At 53.2% G+C, this 13484-nt stretch overlaps 1 protein-coding gene across 1 annotated transcript in view; it reads left to right on the top strand.

Moving 5' to 3' along the window:
• Dkk3 (dickkopf WNT signaling pathway inhibitor 3) overlaps positions 1–11419 on the top strand; it is a 53360-nt gene extending 41941 nt beyond the window's left edge. The window contains exons 4-7 of the mRNA XM_004650675.2: positions 4270–4362; positions 7033–7177; positions 9055–9211; positions 10030–11419. Coding sequence (XP_004650732.2) covers positions 4270–4362; positions 7033–7177; positions 9055–9211; positions 10030–10258 — 624 coding nt within the window. The 3' untranslated portion in view covers positions 10259–11419. The remainder of the gene's footprint in view (positions 1–4269; positions 4363–7032; positions 7178–9054; positions 9212–10029) is intronic.
• Positions 11420–13484: the final 2065 nt, after the last annotated feature.

Here is a 13484-nt window from a genome sequence, read left to right as displayed (position 1 = left end):
ATTCTGTCTCCCTGTGCTTTGTTCCTCTCTCTCTCATAAATAAAATGTATTTTTTAAAAGAAAATAACAAATGCATTCTTCCTTTATTAGGTTACTTATTTCAGAATTTCATCACAATGAAGAGAAAAGTAATCACTACCACCGGCACCCTTAATTCCAGCTTTCCCCTTACTGCATGGCCCCCCATATCCACAGGTTTGGGGAGGTGGGGTGGACATCGCCACGCCTACCATGGAGAGCATCTTTAGTGCTTTTCCCACCTGGGTGAAAACAGGATAGTTCATCCTCTAAGACTGCATTTTGACTATTGATAGGTTGAATGTCTTCTTCACTGTCTTGAGGCAACACCATTACAAATGGTCTGTTTGCTCCCCTGGCAGGCGACCTCTTTCCCTCCCCCCATGTTGACTTACCATTCCCTCCTTCCCTCCCTTCCTCCCTCTCTCCTTCCTTCCACACAGGATCTCATGCAGCCCAGCCTGGCCTTGAACTCCATAGATATCCAAGGATGACCTTGAACTCCTGATCCTCCTCCCAAGTGCAGGGATTAAGGCATTTATAAGCACTCTACTAGCTGAATTAGGAGTTTACTTATTAATTTGAGAGAGAGAGTGAGAAAGAAAGAGGCAGACGGAGAGAGAGAGAATGGGCGTGCCAGGGCTTCTGGCTACTGCAAACGAACCCCAGACACGCGTGCCACCTTGTGCATCAGGCTTTACATGGGCACTGGGAAATCAAATTCAAATCCTTAGGCTTTGCAGGTTAAGTGCGTTAACCACTGAGCCATCTCTCCAGTTCTGAATTATGAATTTCTTTTAAAGGCTCATAGTCACTCTGTGTCCCCTCAAAATGTGGCCTGAGTCAGAGAAGGAATTCAGTGCCTGACAGCCCTCCCTCCCACTGTGTTCTCTTGCTGTTTCCGAAAGCCAGGAGCTTCTTTTGGCTGTGCAGGACAAGCTGTCTGCTTTGGGAGAGCAGGGAGGGCTGAATTGAAGGGTGCCTGTGAGTTTCCACTGGCCCTCTAGCCACCAGTTCCACGCCCACAGATTCAACCAATCTTGGATGAGAAAAAAAATTTTTTTAAACAGCCTCTATATTGAACATGTACCGACCCCTTCCTTGTCATGAAGTCCCCAGGAGCGCAGTGTCCCAATTTCCATAGCATCCGCACTGCATTAGGGCTGAAGGCCAGAGGTGGTGTTCGGTGTCCGGGAGGCTGTGCGCAGCCTGGGTGCAAATCCTGTGCCCTTTATAGAAGAGCGTGCGCAGCTATGGATTTTGGTATCTGGGGTCTTGGACTCGATCCCCAGTGGATACCAAAGGACGATTGGCTTGCAGCCTTGTGGACTTCTCTTACCAGTCGTGGGGGCCTGGGGCCAGGACAGAGGGGCCAGGCCTCAGCTAACCCCTTGACTTGAGCCCATCTGTCTTCTTGCTGGGAAAATCAACGATGGCATCACTCCCGACATTTCAGGGCTGCTGAGCAAGTGACAAGCAAAAGCATCCCCTGCTGCGTGGGGGAGGGGAGACCTGGGCTGGGCTGTCATCGCCCCCCTCCCCCCCCCCCCGTGGTGTTGATCTCGCAGGACCGCCAGGAGGGGCTGAGATTGCAACAGGAACCTTGGGGTTCCTTGCCACAATACCAGTACACCAACGCACCAGTAAATCTAAAGTACTCCAGATCTTTGTCGTATAAATTTAAATAATTAAAGTCCATAGACCAGAGGGTAAGGTTTAGAGAGACTTTATTAGATTAAGACAGGGAAGGAAAAGAAAATGCAGAGAGTTCCTGCCAGGTGGAGGGAGTAAGGTGTGGGGCGGGGTGGGGGGGGCTCGCCTCATCTAGGGCCCGCCTGGGCCAAGACGAAGGAACCTTACCAGGGGCCAGCCCAGAGAGGCTTGCCCTCCCCTGGTAAGTATATTTATAACCTTGTGGTATTGGGCCCCACTTTCCAGCTCAGGGGAGCCAGAGTACCAGTTGACTGCTCTAGGCTAGGGCTGGCTCATGAGGAGGCCAGCCATGACGTGGAACTGGGGGCTAAACTTGGTCAGCCACAATGTCAGGATTAGATTTAAAGTCTAGGAAAAGGAACCTCCCTCCCAGGAGGGGCTCAGATTGTTTGTGGACAAACAAAACTAGGGAAGAGATAAGAATAGACCCAAAGACATTCCTGTTCTCTACTTTCAGGGGCCCAGGCACCCTAAGCTACCTAGCAATGCGACCTCACTCCCTCTCAAGATGACCAGGACTCTTGGAAAACTGCAGGAGAGTAATCTCATGTCATTTTTAGGTGTGGTCTCCTTTGACATTTCACTGACAATTCACAGCAGAGTCAAGGAGCTTTTTTTCTTTTTAAAGATTTTTTATTTTTATTTACTTATGAGAGAGAGAGGGAGAGCATGCCAGGGACTCTATCCACTGCAAATGAACTCCAAACACATGTGCCACCTTGTGCATCTGGCTTATGTGGGACCTGGAGAATCGAACCTGGGTCCTTACGTTTCACAGGCAAGCACCTTAACCACTAAGCCATTCCTCCTGCCCAAGTTGCTTTTGGACTACTCTGGGCATCAGTTTGAAGTTCCTCATGTGCCCTGAGCTGATGTATGAGGGTGACATGTGTGTGCCCAGCATAGGTGCCTTTCCTCTGGTCTCCTGTCACTCTTCCAAGAGGCTCTGTGGGAAGATGGGGCCTGTGGTGCAAATGTCTGTCTGGGTGGTGAACAGAGCAAGGCCAGGTTCTGAAGTGTGCCACACTGGTGGGTCCGTGCCCTGCCTGCAGTCACACTGAACCAAACACCCTGTATTCTTGGAGCTGTTGGGTTGGTCAACGGGCACTTGGACCTACATGAGAAACGCCACTTACCCCCAGTGTCAGAGCCCCATCTCCTCTGTCCCTTAGTCAGGGCCTGTCTGCCTAACCCCAGCTCACACTTACTTAGGGCCGTAGGTCCCCCAGAGATTCTTTTATCCACTGGTAGAGTCCCCTCACATCAGAGTGGAGGCAGGGACCAGCCCCAGGCACTGAGGGTCCACCTGACTGTCAGGCTTCACGTCTGTTCTCAGGAAGGAGGGGCCGGAGGGAGCACGTCCCTCTCTTCCCTGGACCCTTCCAGAAGATCTGCTGGGGCTCCAGGACATCAGCCTTCTGGGAGGCCCTTCTCAGCTGCGCTTAAGGGCTTTGGTGGAAAGTGTCCTTCTACTCTGAGCTACCTATATTCTCTTTGGGATCGCGGGCGGGGAGGAGACCCCTTGACTTCTCTTTGCCTCCATTTCTAGCTGGCAGTATGGGGAAGGCCACCCCTAGCTGCCCCCTGCTGGCGGGTGGGATGGAGAGTGAAGCCAGGGGAAAGGGGAGGATGCGTGACTGCTCTTGTCCTTGCTAACCCTCTTCTCTTGCCCTCCTTCCTAGCCCTCAGTCCGAGTCGGGGACTGACCTATGGCCTTCCTTCCTAAGCTGAGTGGAGCGGATGGCCAGGAGATGATGGCCTCGGCTGGGAGGGCGGGAACCCAGCCGTCCCACTATTAACCTCAAAACTCACGTTGCCTCTTGGCTGTACCCTCGACCCCAGGACTCAGTGAAGGGCTCTTGGCAGGTAGGGTGTGGCTTCTAGGGCCACAGGCCGATGGGACAGCCTGTGCTGGCTTCCCTGCCTGGGCTCCCCCTGTTCCTGTGAGTCACACAGGGCTCGCGACTTGCCAGCACCTTTTATTAAACCCAGCTGCTGGGCTGGAGAGGTGGCTTAGTGGTTAAGCGCTTGCCTATGAAGCCTAAGAACCCCGATTTAAGGCTCGATTCCCCAGGACCCACGTAAGTCAGATGCACAAGGGGGCGCACGCATCTGGAGTTCATTTGCAGTGGCTGGAGGCCCTGGCATGCCTATTCTCTCTCTCTCTGTCTCTCTCTCTCTCTGCCTCTTTCTCTCTCTTGTCACTTTCAAATAAATACCCATTCTCTCTCTATCTGCCTCTTTCTCTCTCTGTTACTTTCAAATAAATAAATAAAAATAAACAAAAAAAATTAAACCGGCTGCTCCGTGTGAAGGATCAACTCCAGTCGTCACGCTCCTGGCCCTGGCGGTGGCAGAGATGACACGCAGGCTGTGTTTGTTTGGTGGGCACGGGATCCTCTGGAAGTGCCAGAGACAAACTGATGAGGCCTGTGCTGTGAGTGAAGAAGACGCAGAAGGCACCAGCCCCAAGTGTCCTGGGCACCGAGGGTCCGAGCAGCTGCATTTCAATAACAATTGCCCCTCCTGCCATTTCAGGAGTGCATCATTGACGAGGACTGTGGACCCGCCAGGTACTGCCAGTTCGCCAACTTCCAGTACACCTGCCAGCCGTGCCGGGACCAGCAGACGGTGAGGATGCCAGGGGTCTCTAGACTGCCCCAGGGGTCCAGAGCTAGGCTGTTAAAAGAACCCTTTAATGATGGGGAGAGACCACAGAGGGCTGACTCATAGCTTGACCAGGAGCATCCCAGCGGACACATCAGGAACCCATCTGCAAACCTGCTGGCCCCTCATCCCATGATCTCTGGTCACACCATCTTCCTCATGGATGGCAGAGAAGGGGAGGAAGGAGAGAACTGGGGGTCCTCCGCTTACCCCGTCCTGGGGTAGCCATCATAGTAAGCACAGTGCTATGCATCTCTAGCCCCCAGGTGGGGCAGAGGCTCCCCTCTTTCCTCCTCCTCCGCCCACTTCCCAGATCTTTTTCTACATCTGCCCAGTAAGAGGGCACAGGAAGTAGTCCGGAGGAGACTGGAGCCCTCCCCAGTGGAGGTTGCCCTGAGAAATATGAGGCCACTGAGTAAAGGACACTCTTCCCTTTGCCCAGCAGCATCTGGGACAAAACTGGAGGCCCACAGGCTCTTGACATTTTTGCTTTTAGTGAAGATAACAGCATGATCCTAACTTGAAGCATAAAGAGATTCTCTTCTTCCTGCTTGCCAGCATCTTTGGTGAGGCAGCTGCTATGATACTTCCAGCCCACCCCTCATCACTGGGCACAGCCCAGCGGACCCCTTGCTGCTCCCCTTGATCTCATTGCCCATGTGGTTCTGGGCCCCAGGCACCAGGATGCCAGCCCCATCCTGGGCCTTCCCAGCTCCAACTTGGCATACCAGCTTGTCACAGTAATGTTGCTGCCTCTCCCAGTGGCCTGAGCCACCTTCCTTCCTGACCAGATTGGAAGTAGGAAAGGTACAAGTGTGAGATGGGAAGGAACATCAAAGACACCCAAGTATCCTTCGCACACTTTTTTTTTTTCCCAAGGTAGGTTTTCGCTCTAGTCCAGGCCGCAAACTCCTTTGTGAAAAATTATTTTTATTTGTTTTCAAGCAGAGAGAGAGAGGCAGAAAGACAGACAGACACAGAGAAAATGGGTTTGCCAGGCCTCCAGCTGCTACAAACGAACTCCAGATGCACATGCTTCGTTGTGCATCTGGCTTTACATGGGTACTGGTGGGTACTGGGGCATTGAACCCGGGTTGTCTGGCTTTGCAGGCAAGAGCCTTAACCATTGAGCAAACCCTTCAAGCTATCTGTTGCATTCAGATTTGCGTTGCTGGTAGAAATCACTCAACCAAGAGCAGCTTGGGCGAGAAAATGAGGTTTATTTTGGCTTACAGGCTCGAGGGGAAGCTCCATGATGGCAGGGGGAAACGATGGCATGAGCAGAAGGTGGACATCACCCCCTGGCCAACATAAGGTGGACAATAGGAACAGAAGAGTATGCCAAATACTAGCAAAGGGGGAGCTGGCTATAACACCCATAATCCCGCCTCTCCCAATATGCTGCCTCCAGGTGGCATTAATTCCCAAATCTCCATCAGCTGGGAACCTAGCATTCTGAACACCTAAGTTTATGGGGGACAGCTGGATCAAACCACCACACCATCCTTCTCAAACTCTTGAGCAGGGTGGAGAGGCTTGGGCACTTATCTCATTAGCTGCTCTTTTTCGGTGTGACCTGTCTCTTCTCATGTTGGCCTCTTCAGTTCCCACTAATACCCCACCCCCTAGAGCTGTTCTCTGCTGGGGAGGGGTGGGTGAGCCATCTTCATGGTGGGCGGGCCAGACTGTGTTAATTGGGGTTCTTTAGAAACTAGACTCATAGAGTGAATATACTAGAAAGGGATTAGACTGTCTTAGATGGTATGAGCCAGGCTGCAGGCTGGAGAGCCTGAGGACCAGGCAGATAGATGCATCAGCAGCCCTCTGTGACGCAGAAGGTCTGGAGGTTTCTGGAGCACCTTAGTTCTTAGTCTTTAGTCCACGCTGGAAGGAGGAGGAAGCTGGGTTCTGACATCAGTAATGATGGCAGCCAAAGGGTAGATGCCTTCATTAGCAAGGGGCAAAGGCAGGCAGGGAAAAAGGGTCCCTGTTTCTTGGGCTCTGTGGAATCGCTTTAGATGCTGCCACCAGGCAGGATTGCCTACTGTGGAGGAAGGTTGTGCCCCCTCAGTCCTTACTTAATTCCTGCAGCGAGCAGGTTGACGACCAAGTCATCATACTGGGCACCATGGCAGGCTGGGCTCTGGCCAGGCTTGCAGGCCTTTAAGCGTCAGGATCTCGTTTTCTATTTTAATTTTTTAATTTTCATTTATTTATTTGAGAGCAACAGACAGAGAAAGAGGCAGAGAGAGAGGAGAATGGGCATGTCAGGACCTCCAGCCACTGCAAACAAACTCCAGATGTGTGCGCCCCCTTGTACATCTGGCTAATGTGGGTCCTGGGGAATCGAGCCTTGAACTGGGGTCCTTAGGCTTCACAGGCAAGTGCTTAACTACTAAGCCATTTCTCCAGCCCTCTTTTTTAAATGTTTATTTATTTGTTAGAGAGAAAGAGAGAGGGAGAGAATGAGTGCATCAGGGCCTCCAGCCACTGCAGACAAACTCCAGATGCATAGGCCACCTTGTGCATCTGGCTTACGTGGCTTCTGGGGAATCGAACCTGGGTCCTTTGGCTTTGCAAGCAAACACACATGCCTCCAGCTCCAGGGTCTTGTTTCTTCCTGCTTCCCCACAGCTCTGCACGCGGGACAGTGAGTGCTGTGGAGACCAGCTGTGTGTCTGGGGTCACTGCACCAGTAAGGCTATCCGAGGCAGCAACGGGACCATCTGTGACAACCAGAGGGATTGCCAGCCTGGGCTGTGCTGCGCCTTCCAGAAAGGTGTGTTGACTCCCCTGTGGCTGCAGGGGAGGCCCATCCCAAGCTCCAAAGCCAGGTCTGTTGGGCCACACAGCGTGCCACCCACACCTTTGCCAACTCCTGCCTCCGGTGCTCAGTGTGGGTCCCAGCACCGCAGCATCTCCTTTTGGGTGGGAAGACCATCTATAAAAGTTCTTTTAAGGCTGCATGAATCCAGGGCAGGAAGAAAACCCCCCAGATGGGTGGGACTGTAGCTATCCCCCCATCCCACTTTGCATCTTTCCAAGTTGCCCCTTTTGCTCCCCGCTTCCTCCGTCCTCGCTGCCTCCTGCTGGTGAGCTGCCACAGACCCCCTTTCTCCCCGTGTGTCTGGAAGGCCCCCTCAGCCGCCTCCCTAGCTCAACCTTCCCCACCCCACTGGTGCTCCCCCACCTTCTTCCTGGGTGATTTTCCTGAAGGGTGAAATCCTGCCAAGGCCTCACCACCCCCCCACCAGCTCTCCTCCTCCCCTTTTCCTCCACTCCCTGGCCCAGCTCCTCTCATGGGGCTCACTGACCTTTTGTTGCTGTACCCTCACTTGATGGAGGTTCAGGAGGGTTCCCCTAAATTTATGAATTCCAAGTTTGGGTCCTGTCCTGTTTGAAGAAAGAATTGATAAAAACGGACCCAAGAAGAGTAAATCATGAATTATTGAGTTTATTTAGGGTGAAATCACAAGTCGTGGGGTTTCCTTAAGGGAAACTGGGATCTAGGAAGAAGGCTAGAGCCGAGTCACAAGCATGTGGAGAGTGGGAAACACGTTCATGTGGAAGGAACAGCGTAGCTCCTGAGATCTGTTTAAGAGAAATTGAGATTTGGGGGAAAGACCGGAGTGGGGCCGCAAGCTCGCACAGGACAGAGCCTAGGAGCCTGTGTGGGCGAGTTAGAGGGAACGCGAAGTGCCCACCCTGAGCTTCACCCCCCCCCCCATGGAAGGAAGTTAGGAGGGCAAATGGTGGGGGCTTAAGGAAGAGCAGAGGGAAAACATCAAAGCAGAGAGCGAGACATCCTGATGAGAAGTGAATAGTAAAGAGAGTTATGCCCGTGGTTACCTCGAGTTTGGAGAAATTACGCAGGTAGCAGGCCCAGAGTCAGGGAAGGCACACACCAGGCAGATCTAGAGTGTAGGGGAAAGATGCGCGTGGTGGATTCAGAGGCCAGAGGAGAATCAGAGATGTAACTGAAGTGAGAAGTTACCCCAAAGTATGAAGCAGGGGCCAGCAGAAAAGCTGAAGAAACAGTATTCTGTTTCCCCCTGCCCCCGCCACACACAGACAGGCTGGTGGGGAGCCACGCTCACGTGTATCCAAGCAGCACAGGGTAGGGCCAGGAGGCACCCACACAGAGAAAGAGGCTGGCAAAACAGGCCATTGTAAATGCATTCTTTCATCAGATTCAGGAGCGTCACGGGGAAAGACCCGATTGGTTTGTAGATCTGAAGGGTGGGCTCCAGGGCCAAGCCCACGTGGGTAGCACTTTAGACTGTGGGCAGGAGGGCACTGCAGCTGTTGTAGATGAGTCTAGATCAGCTGTCACTCATGCCAAGGTGGCGAGGGCTGGGGCGTGGGGGCAGGGGCCTCAGTTCTCTTTGGGTCTCTCTGATCCTAATTAAAACTGCCTAAAAGGAGCTTGTGTCCTCCTATTTCCCTTTCAGTCCCACCGATCATTCCTCAAGGCATTTTGGCCCTCAGAACCCGGCTCCCTTCTTTAGGCAGAGCCCCTCCCCCAACACGACTGCAGTCTGCAGTGGCCCAGCTCCCTTATGGGTCCATGGTAACCTCACCTGGGGGCTGAGGGACCAGAGGGCGGCTGTGTCCATTTCTCTGCCTCCACTCACGGGGACTCTCGTCCGGTTCCAGGTCTGCTGTTCCCCGTCTGCACGCCTCTGCCCGTGGAGGACGAGCTGTGCCATGATCCTGCTGGCCGGCTGCTGGACCTCATCACCTGGGAGCTAGAACCCGAGGGTGCTTTGGACAGATGCCCGTGTGCCAGCGGCCTCCTCTGCCAGCCGCACAGGTGAGGGACCTCCCCCGCTGTCCCTAACATGACGCAGAGGGCATACAAAGGAGGAGACGTGGACACGGTGTAGCTACGGCAGGCACGAGGGCAGGGGATGCCAGGTCACCAGTTAGCATCGGATCTGCAGGTTGGGGGCGCATCTGGAGGGTGACTGAAACTTCCTCAGGGTGTCTCAGGGAGAGGGTATGGACGGAGGAGAGAGACTGAGGAGGAGCCCACTCCTGTGATGAACGAGCAGGAAAAGGCGGGAGGGGAGAGGCTTGGGGGAAGGGGCATGCCACTGATCCCAGTCTGCCAAGATCAAAGCTTCAGATCTCGCCACGGCCAGCGTCCGTACCCATCTTTGTCCTGTCAGAGCCTTGTGTCCCCGCAGAGCCCAGGGCCACGGGGCAGGCAGAATTCCCCTATTCTCCATGGAGGCCAATGTCCCCTCCTCCCCCGTGTTTGCAACAGGTAAAGGGATGACACTGTTCCTCACTGTTGCCTCTTGCCTGGAGCCCAGATGGGCATGTGGCTGAGGGGGCTCTGTGCAGCTGTGAACTCCCGCATCCATGCCCTCAGTGCCCACCCTGGTCCTACCAAGCTAAGCGTTAGCCATGGAAAGACAGGCCCGCAGCCAGAAAGCGGTGGCCGCCCCTGGAGGACAGTCTCCCGATTGACCATTCAGTAAGAGGTTGGCAGGAAATGGAGAACACTGGGGAGCTGAGTGAGGGGAAGGAACGCGCAGGTGAGGCTGGAAGGAAGGCCTGCAGAATGCACAGGTAGCCCGGCCTGCTGGAATCTTCACCGACTCTCAGCCCTTATATTTTCCCCAGCCACAGCCTGGTGTATGTGTGCAAGCCAGCCTTCGTTGGCAGCCCTGACCAGGATGAGGGGAGTCTGCTGCCCAGGGAGGCCCCTGATGAGTACGAAGAAGGTGGCTTCATCGAGGAAATGCGCCAGGAGCTGGAGGACCTGGAGCGGAGCCTGGCCCAGGAGCTGGCGCTCGGAGAGCCCGCTGCTGCTGCGGCTGCAGCGGAGATGCTGGCTGGGGAGGAGATTTAGCCCGGCCCAGGCGCGCTGCCACTAGACAGGCAATAGAGATGGCTAACTTATTTCCCCACGAGTGTCCCCTGGGTGTGGGCTGGCCAGGCGCTCCCCGTGCCCCCTTCCCAGTAAATGTCCCCTCCAGCTTGACAAGGTGCGTGCTGGGCTTTGTCCTACCCAGGCCCCGACTGCCACTGCAATGCCCTGCTACTAGGGGGCTGGCAAAAGACAGACAGACATGGGCAACTGAGGGTGGAGCCTCATGCCCCCATGCCTCCATGGTTTTCTTCTCCATCGATTAGAGACCTGAGGGGAGGAGATGAGAAGGAAGGTATTCTAACTGCCCGTGATGGGCTGTGGGGGAAGTGTCGAGGAGGGTGCCTGCTTTGCAAACGCCAACCTGGCATGCCACACAGCAGCCGCAGGCGAGCTTGCTCACGCCCTTGTGGGCATTCGTCCCTCAGCTCTTCACTCGGCTCCTACCTCGTTGTGGGCACAGCACCTCGCAGCAGCCACCCCCAGTGCACTCACCGCAGCCTTGGGGAGATGCCCTTCTCCTTCCTGCCAAGGACTTTCCGAGGCTGTAAGCTGCTTGCCAAGCCCAGAGTTCTCCCGCTTCACCCCGCACCAGTCTCAGGGCCTGCCCAAAGGAGGGGAAAGTGAATCCTTCTTCTCCTTTGGAGACATGCCTGTGATTAAGGTGAAGCTAGTTCACACGTCTCTGAGGTGAGAAGTAGCCGGGTGGATGTCCGTCATTTTAGGGGAGACTGCTGGTGTGGATAGACGTCGCCCCCCCCCCCCCGCCATTTGGAGCATAGTGTATAAATTAATTTGCAGGAAATATATAGTTAGGTCATTGTAGGACCAGGAGTGTAAATGAAATTTGCAAGATCGCTTTACAGAAACTAAAGACCGTTGGCAACTTTGTGGAGAAAGTAAAAGCAAGCTCTATGAAACATGGCTGTAATATCCCGACCCAGGACACTGAGCAGGGTGTCACTCCACAAATGACATTTCCAGGTGCAAGAAACGGTTTCCATCGTGTATTCATTCATCCAGAGTTATTATATCTTAAAGTTATACGTGGTTGTGTAAGCATGCTTTCTTTGACTTTTAATTAACATGTATAAACACATGTAGCATTTAGAAATCAGGCATAAATCACTTCTACTACTCATAGTTTCTTGGATTTTTTCTTTCGGATTTTCTAAAATACAAAACCCTCTTCAGCCAGGAAAAAAAAAAAAAAAGAAGAAATGACCCATACAGTAAAGAAATGAGATTTCAATTGAAGTAAAAATTCTAGACATTAAAAGCACAACTCTTTCAGCATCAAAATATTCAGAAAAACACTTCCCTGTCACACGGAAGGACAAGTGGAGTAAATGAGTCTTGTCTTGGAATTGCTTTGTAATCAAATGCAGTTCTGGGCCTCTGCCAGTCCATGTTGTCACTGTAACAAAATACCTGAGAAAAGTAACTTATGAAGAGAAAAGGTTTAGTTTGGTTTATAATTTTGGTGGTTTCAGCATAGAATTCTGCTGCTCTGATTCTGAGGCGACATAGCATAGCATGGTGGGAAGCTGCTCACTTCAAGACCCAGAAGATAGAAGAGAGGGAAAGAACCCCCCTTAAAGGTGCCCCCCTTTCCTGAGATGTAGGGCCTTCTGACAAGGACCCACCTCGTAAGGGCAGAGGTTTCCGCACCTCTGGATGAACTACGTCTCTGGCTGGTGTAACCGCACGTCTAGAATGCAGCAGGTCGGGGGAGAAAAGACTCACCTTGGCTCGTGGTCCAGGTCCGTCATGGCGGCCAGGCACGAGGCTGCTGGTTCACACTTCGGGGAATCCGAAAGCAAGAGAAGCAGATAGCACTTGGGACTCCGCTGAATTTTTGCTTTATTTAGTCTGGCACCACAAAACCCATGGGATGGTGCTACCCACATTCAGGGTTGGTTTTCCCTCTTCAATTAATCCACACCCAGAACTTCCTCCCCTCACACACACGTCCCGAGGTGTGTCTCTGAGATGCTAAGCCCAGTCGGGTTGACGAGATGAACCGTCAGGATCTCTCAGTGGTGCCATACTAGAGACAGGCCTTTGGCAAATGGGCCTTGGCCGGGGGTGGGGCAGGATGCTCTGCCGTCCACAGCAAAGCTGTGACACAGCACGTGAGGACTATAGAAATTAAATCGCTAGTAATTAAACCGCTATATACTGAGGGCAGCAGTGGACCTCTATTAATTAACTCATTTCACCTTCGCTCAATCCCATGAGATTTTTTTCCCCCCACATGCAAACAGTATCTCATACAGAATTTTATCATCAGCTATGGGGGTGTTCTCTAAAGGTGTCCCCACCAGGCCATTGTCCATCCGTACAGATCACACAACCGCTATGTGCTGAGAGCCAGCTCGGGCCGTGATGTGCTGCTGGGGTGCCAAGTTGGCCCAGATAACAGTCCCTACCCTAAATACATCTCAATAAGAGGGACACATCTAAGCCAGGCAGTGACACAGAAACCCAGGATTGGAGTGTGACAGAAGTTCCAGCATGCGTACAGCATGTGCCTTAGAGAGCTGGCACGGGAACACTTTGAAGGCTGGTGGGGGCTGTACCAGGAAGCCAGAGGGAACTGTAAAGACATCCTGGGCCACAGGCAGAAGGAGAGGGGTGAGAAGTATGGGTGTCATTCAAGGAAATGGTAAATAATTCATACTGACTAGAAGAGGGTCAGGTACGCTTGAGGCTGGAAATGACTTCATCCATCCCCTCTCCCAAAGACATGTCTAGTACTTAGCATATGTGAGGCCCGTGTTAGGTGCCAGAGAGACAGTGGTAGAGGAGATAAACCTAAGGTCTGCTCCTGAAGATCCTGTGCTGGTGATATTGCTTGCTTTGTCCTGGTCACCAGGTATGAGGACACCACCGGTGGCTTTGAGAACACTTCGCTGAGATTCACATCTCATTCGCGTGCAGGTGGGCATAAGCGTTTGACGTGGAATGTGGAGGGGCTCCTGAAGTGGGGCTCTCTCTGGCCTGTTCGCCTCCAGGATCCATTTCCTGCCAGGGAGGCCATGGCAGGCTCTGAAGGTTTGGCAACTCAGCAGCTATCCCAGCTAAGAGCCAAGTGGCCGGGAGGGTCTTCCTCTCTCAGAACGCGCTCAGCAGGAAGAGAGGCCCTGTTCTCCAGCCTTTCAGGACAGGTGCTGAGATGTGGCAAGGGCTATGCGGATCAGCAGGG

Source organism: Jaculus jaculus, chromosome 3, assembly GCF_020740685.1.
Source record: "Jaculus jaculus isolate mJacJac1 chromosome 3, mJacJac1.mat.Y.cur, whole genome shotgun sequence".
NCBI lineage: Eukaryota > Metazoa > Chordata > Mammalia > Rodentia > Dipodidae > Jaculus > Jaculus jaculus.
This window is presented reverse-complemented; position numbering and strand designations above follow the sequence as displayed.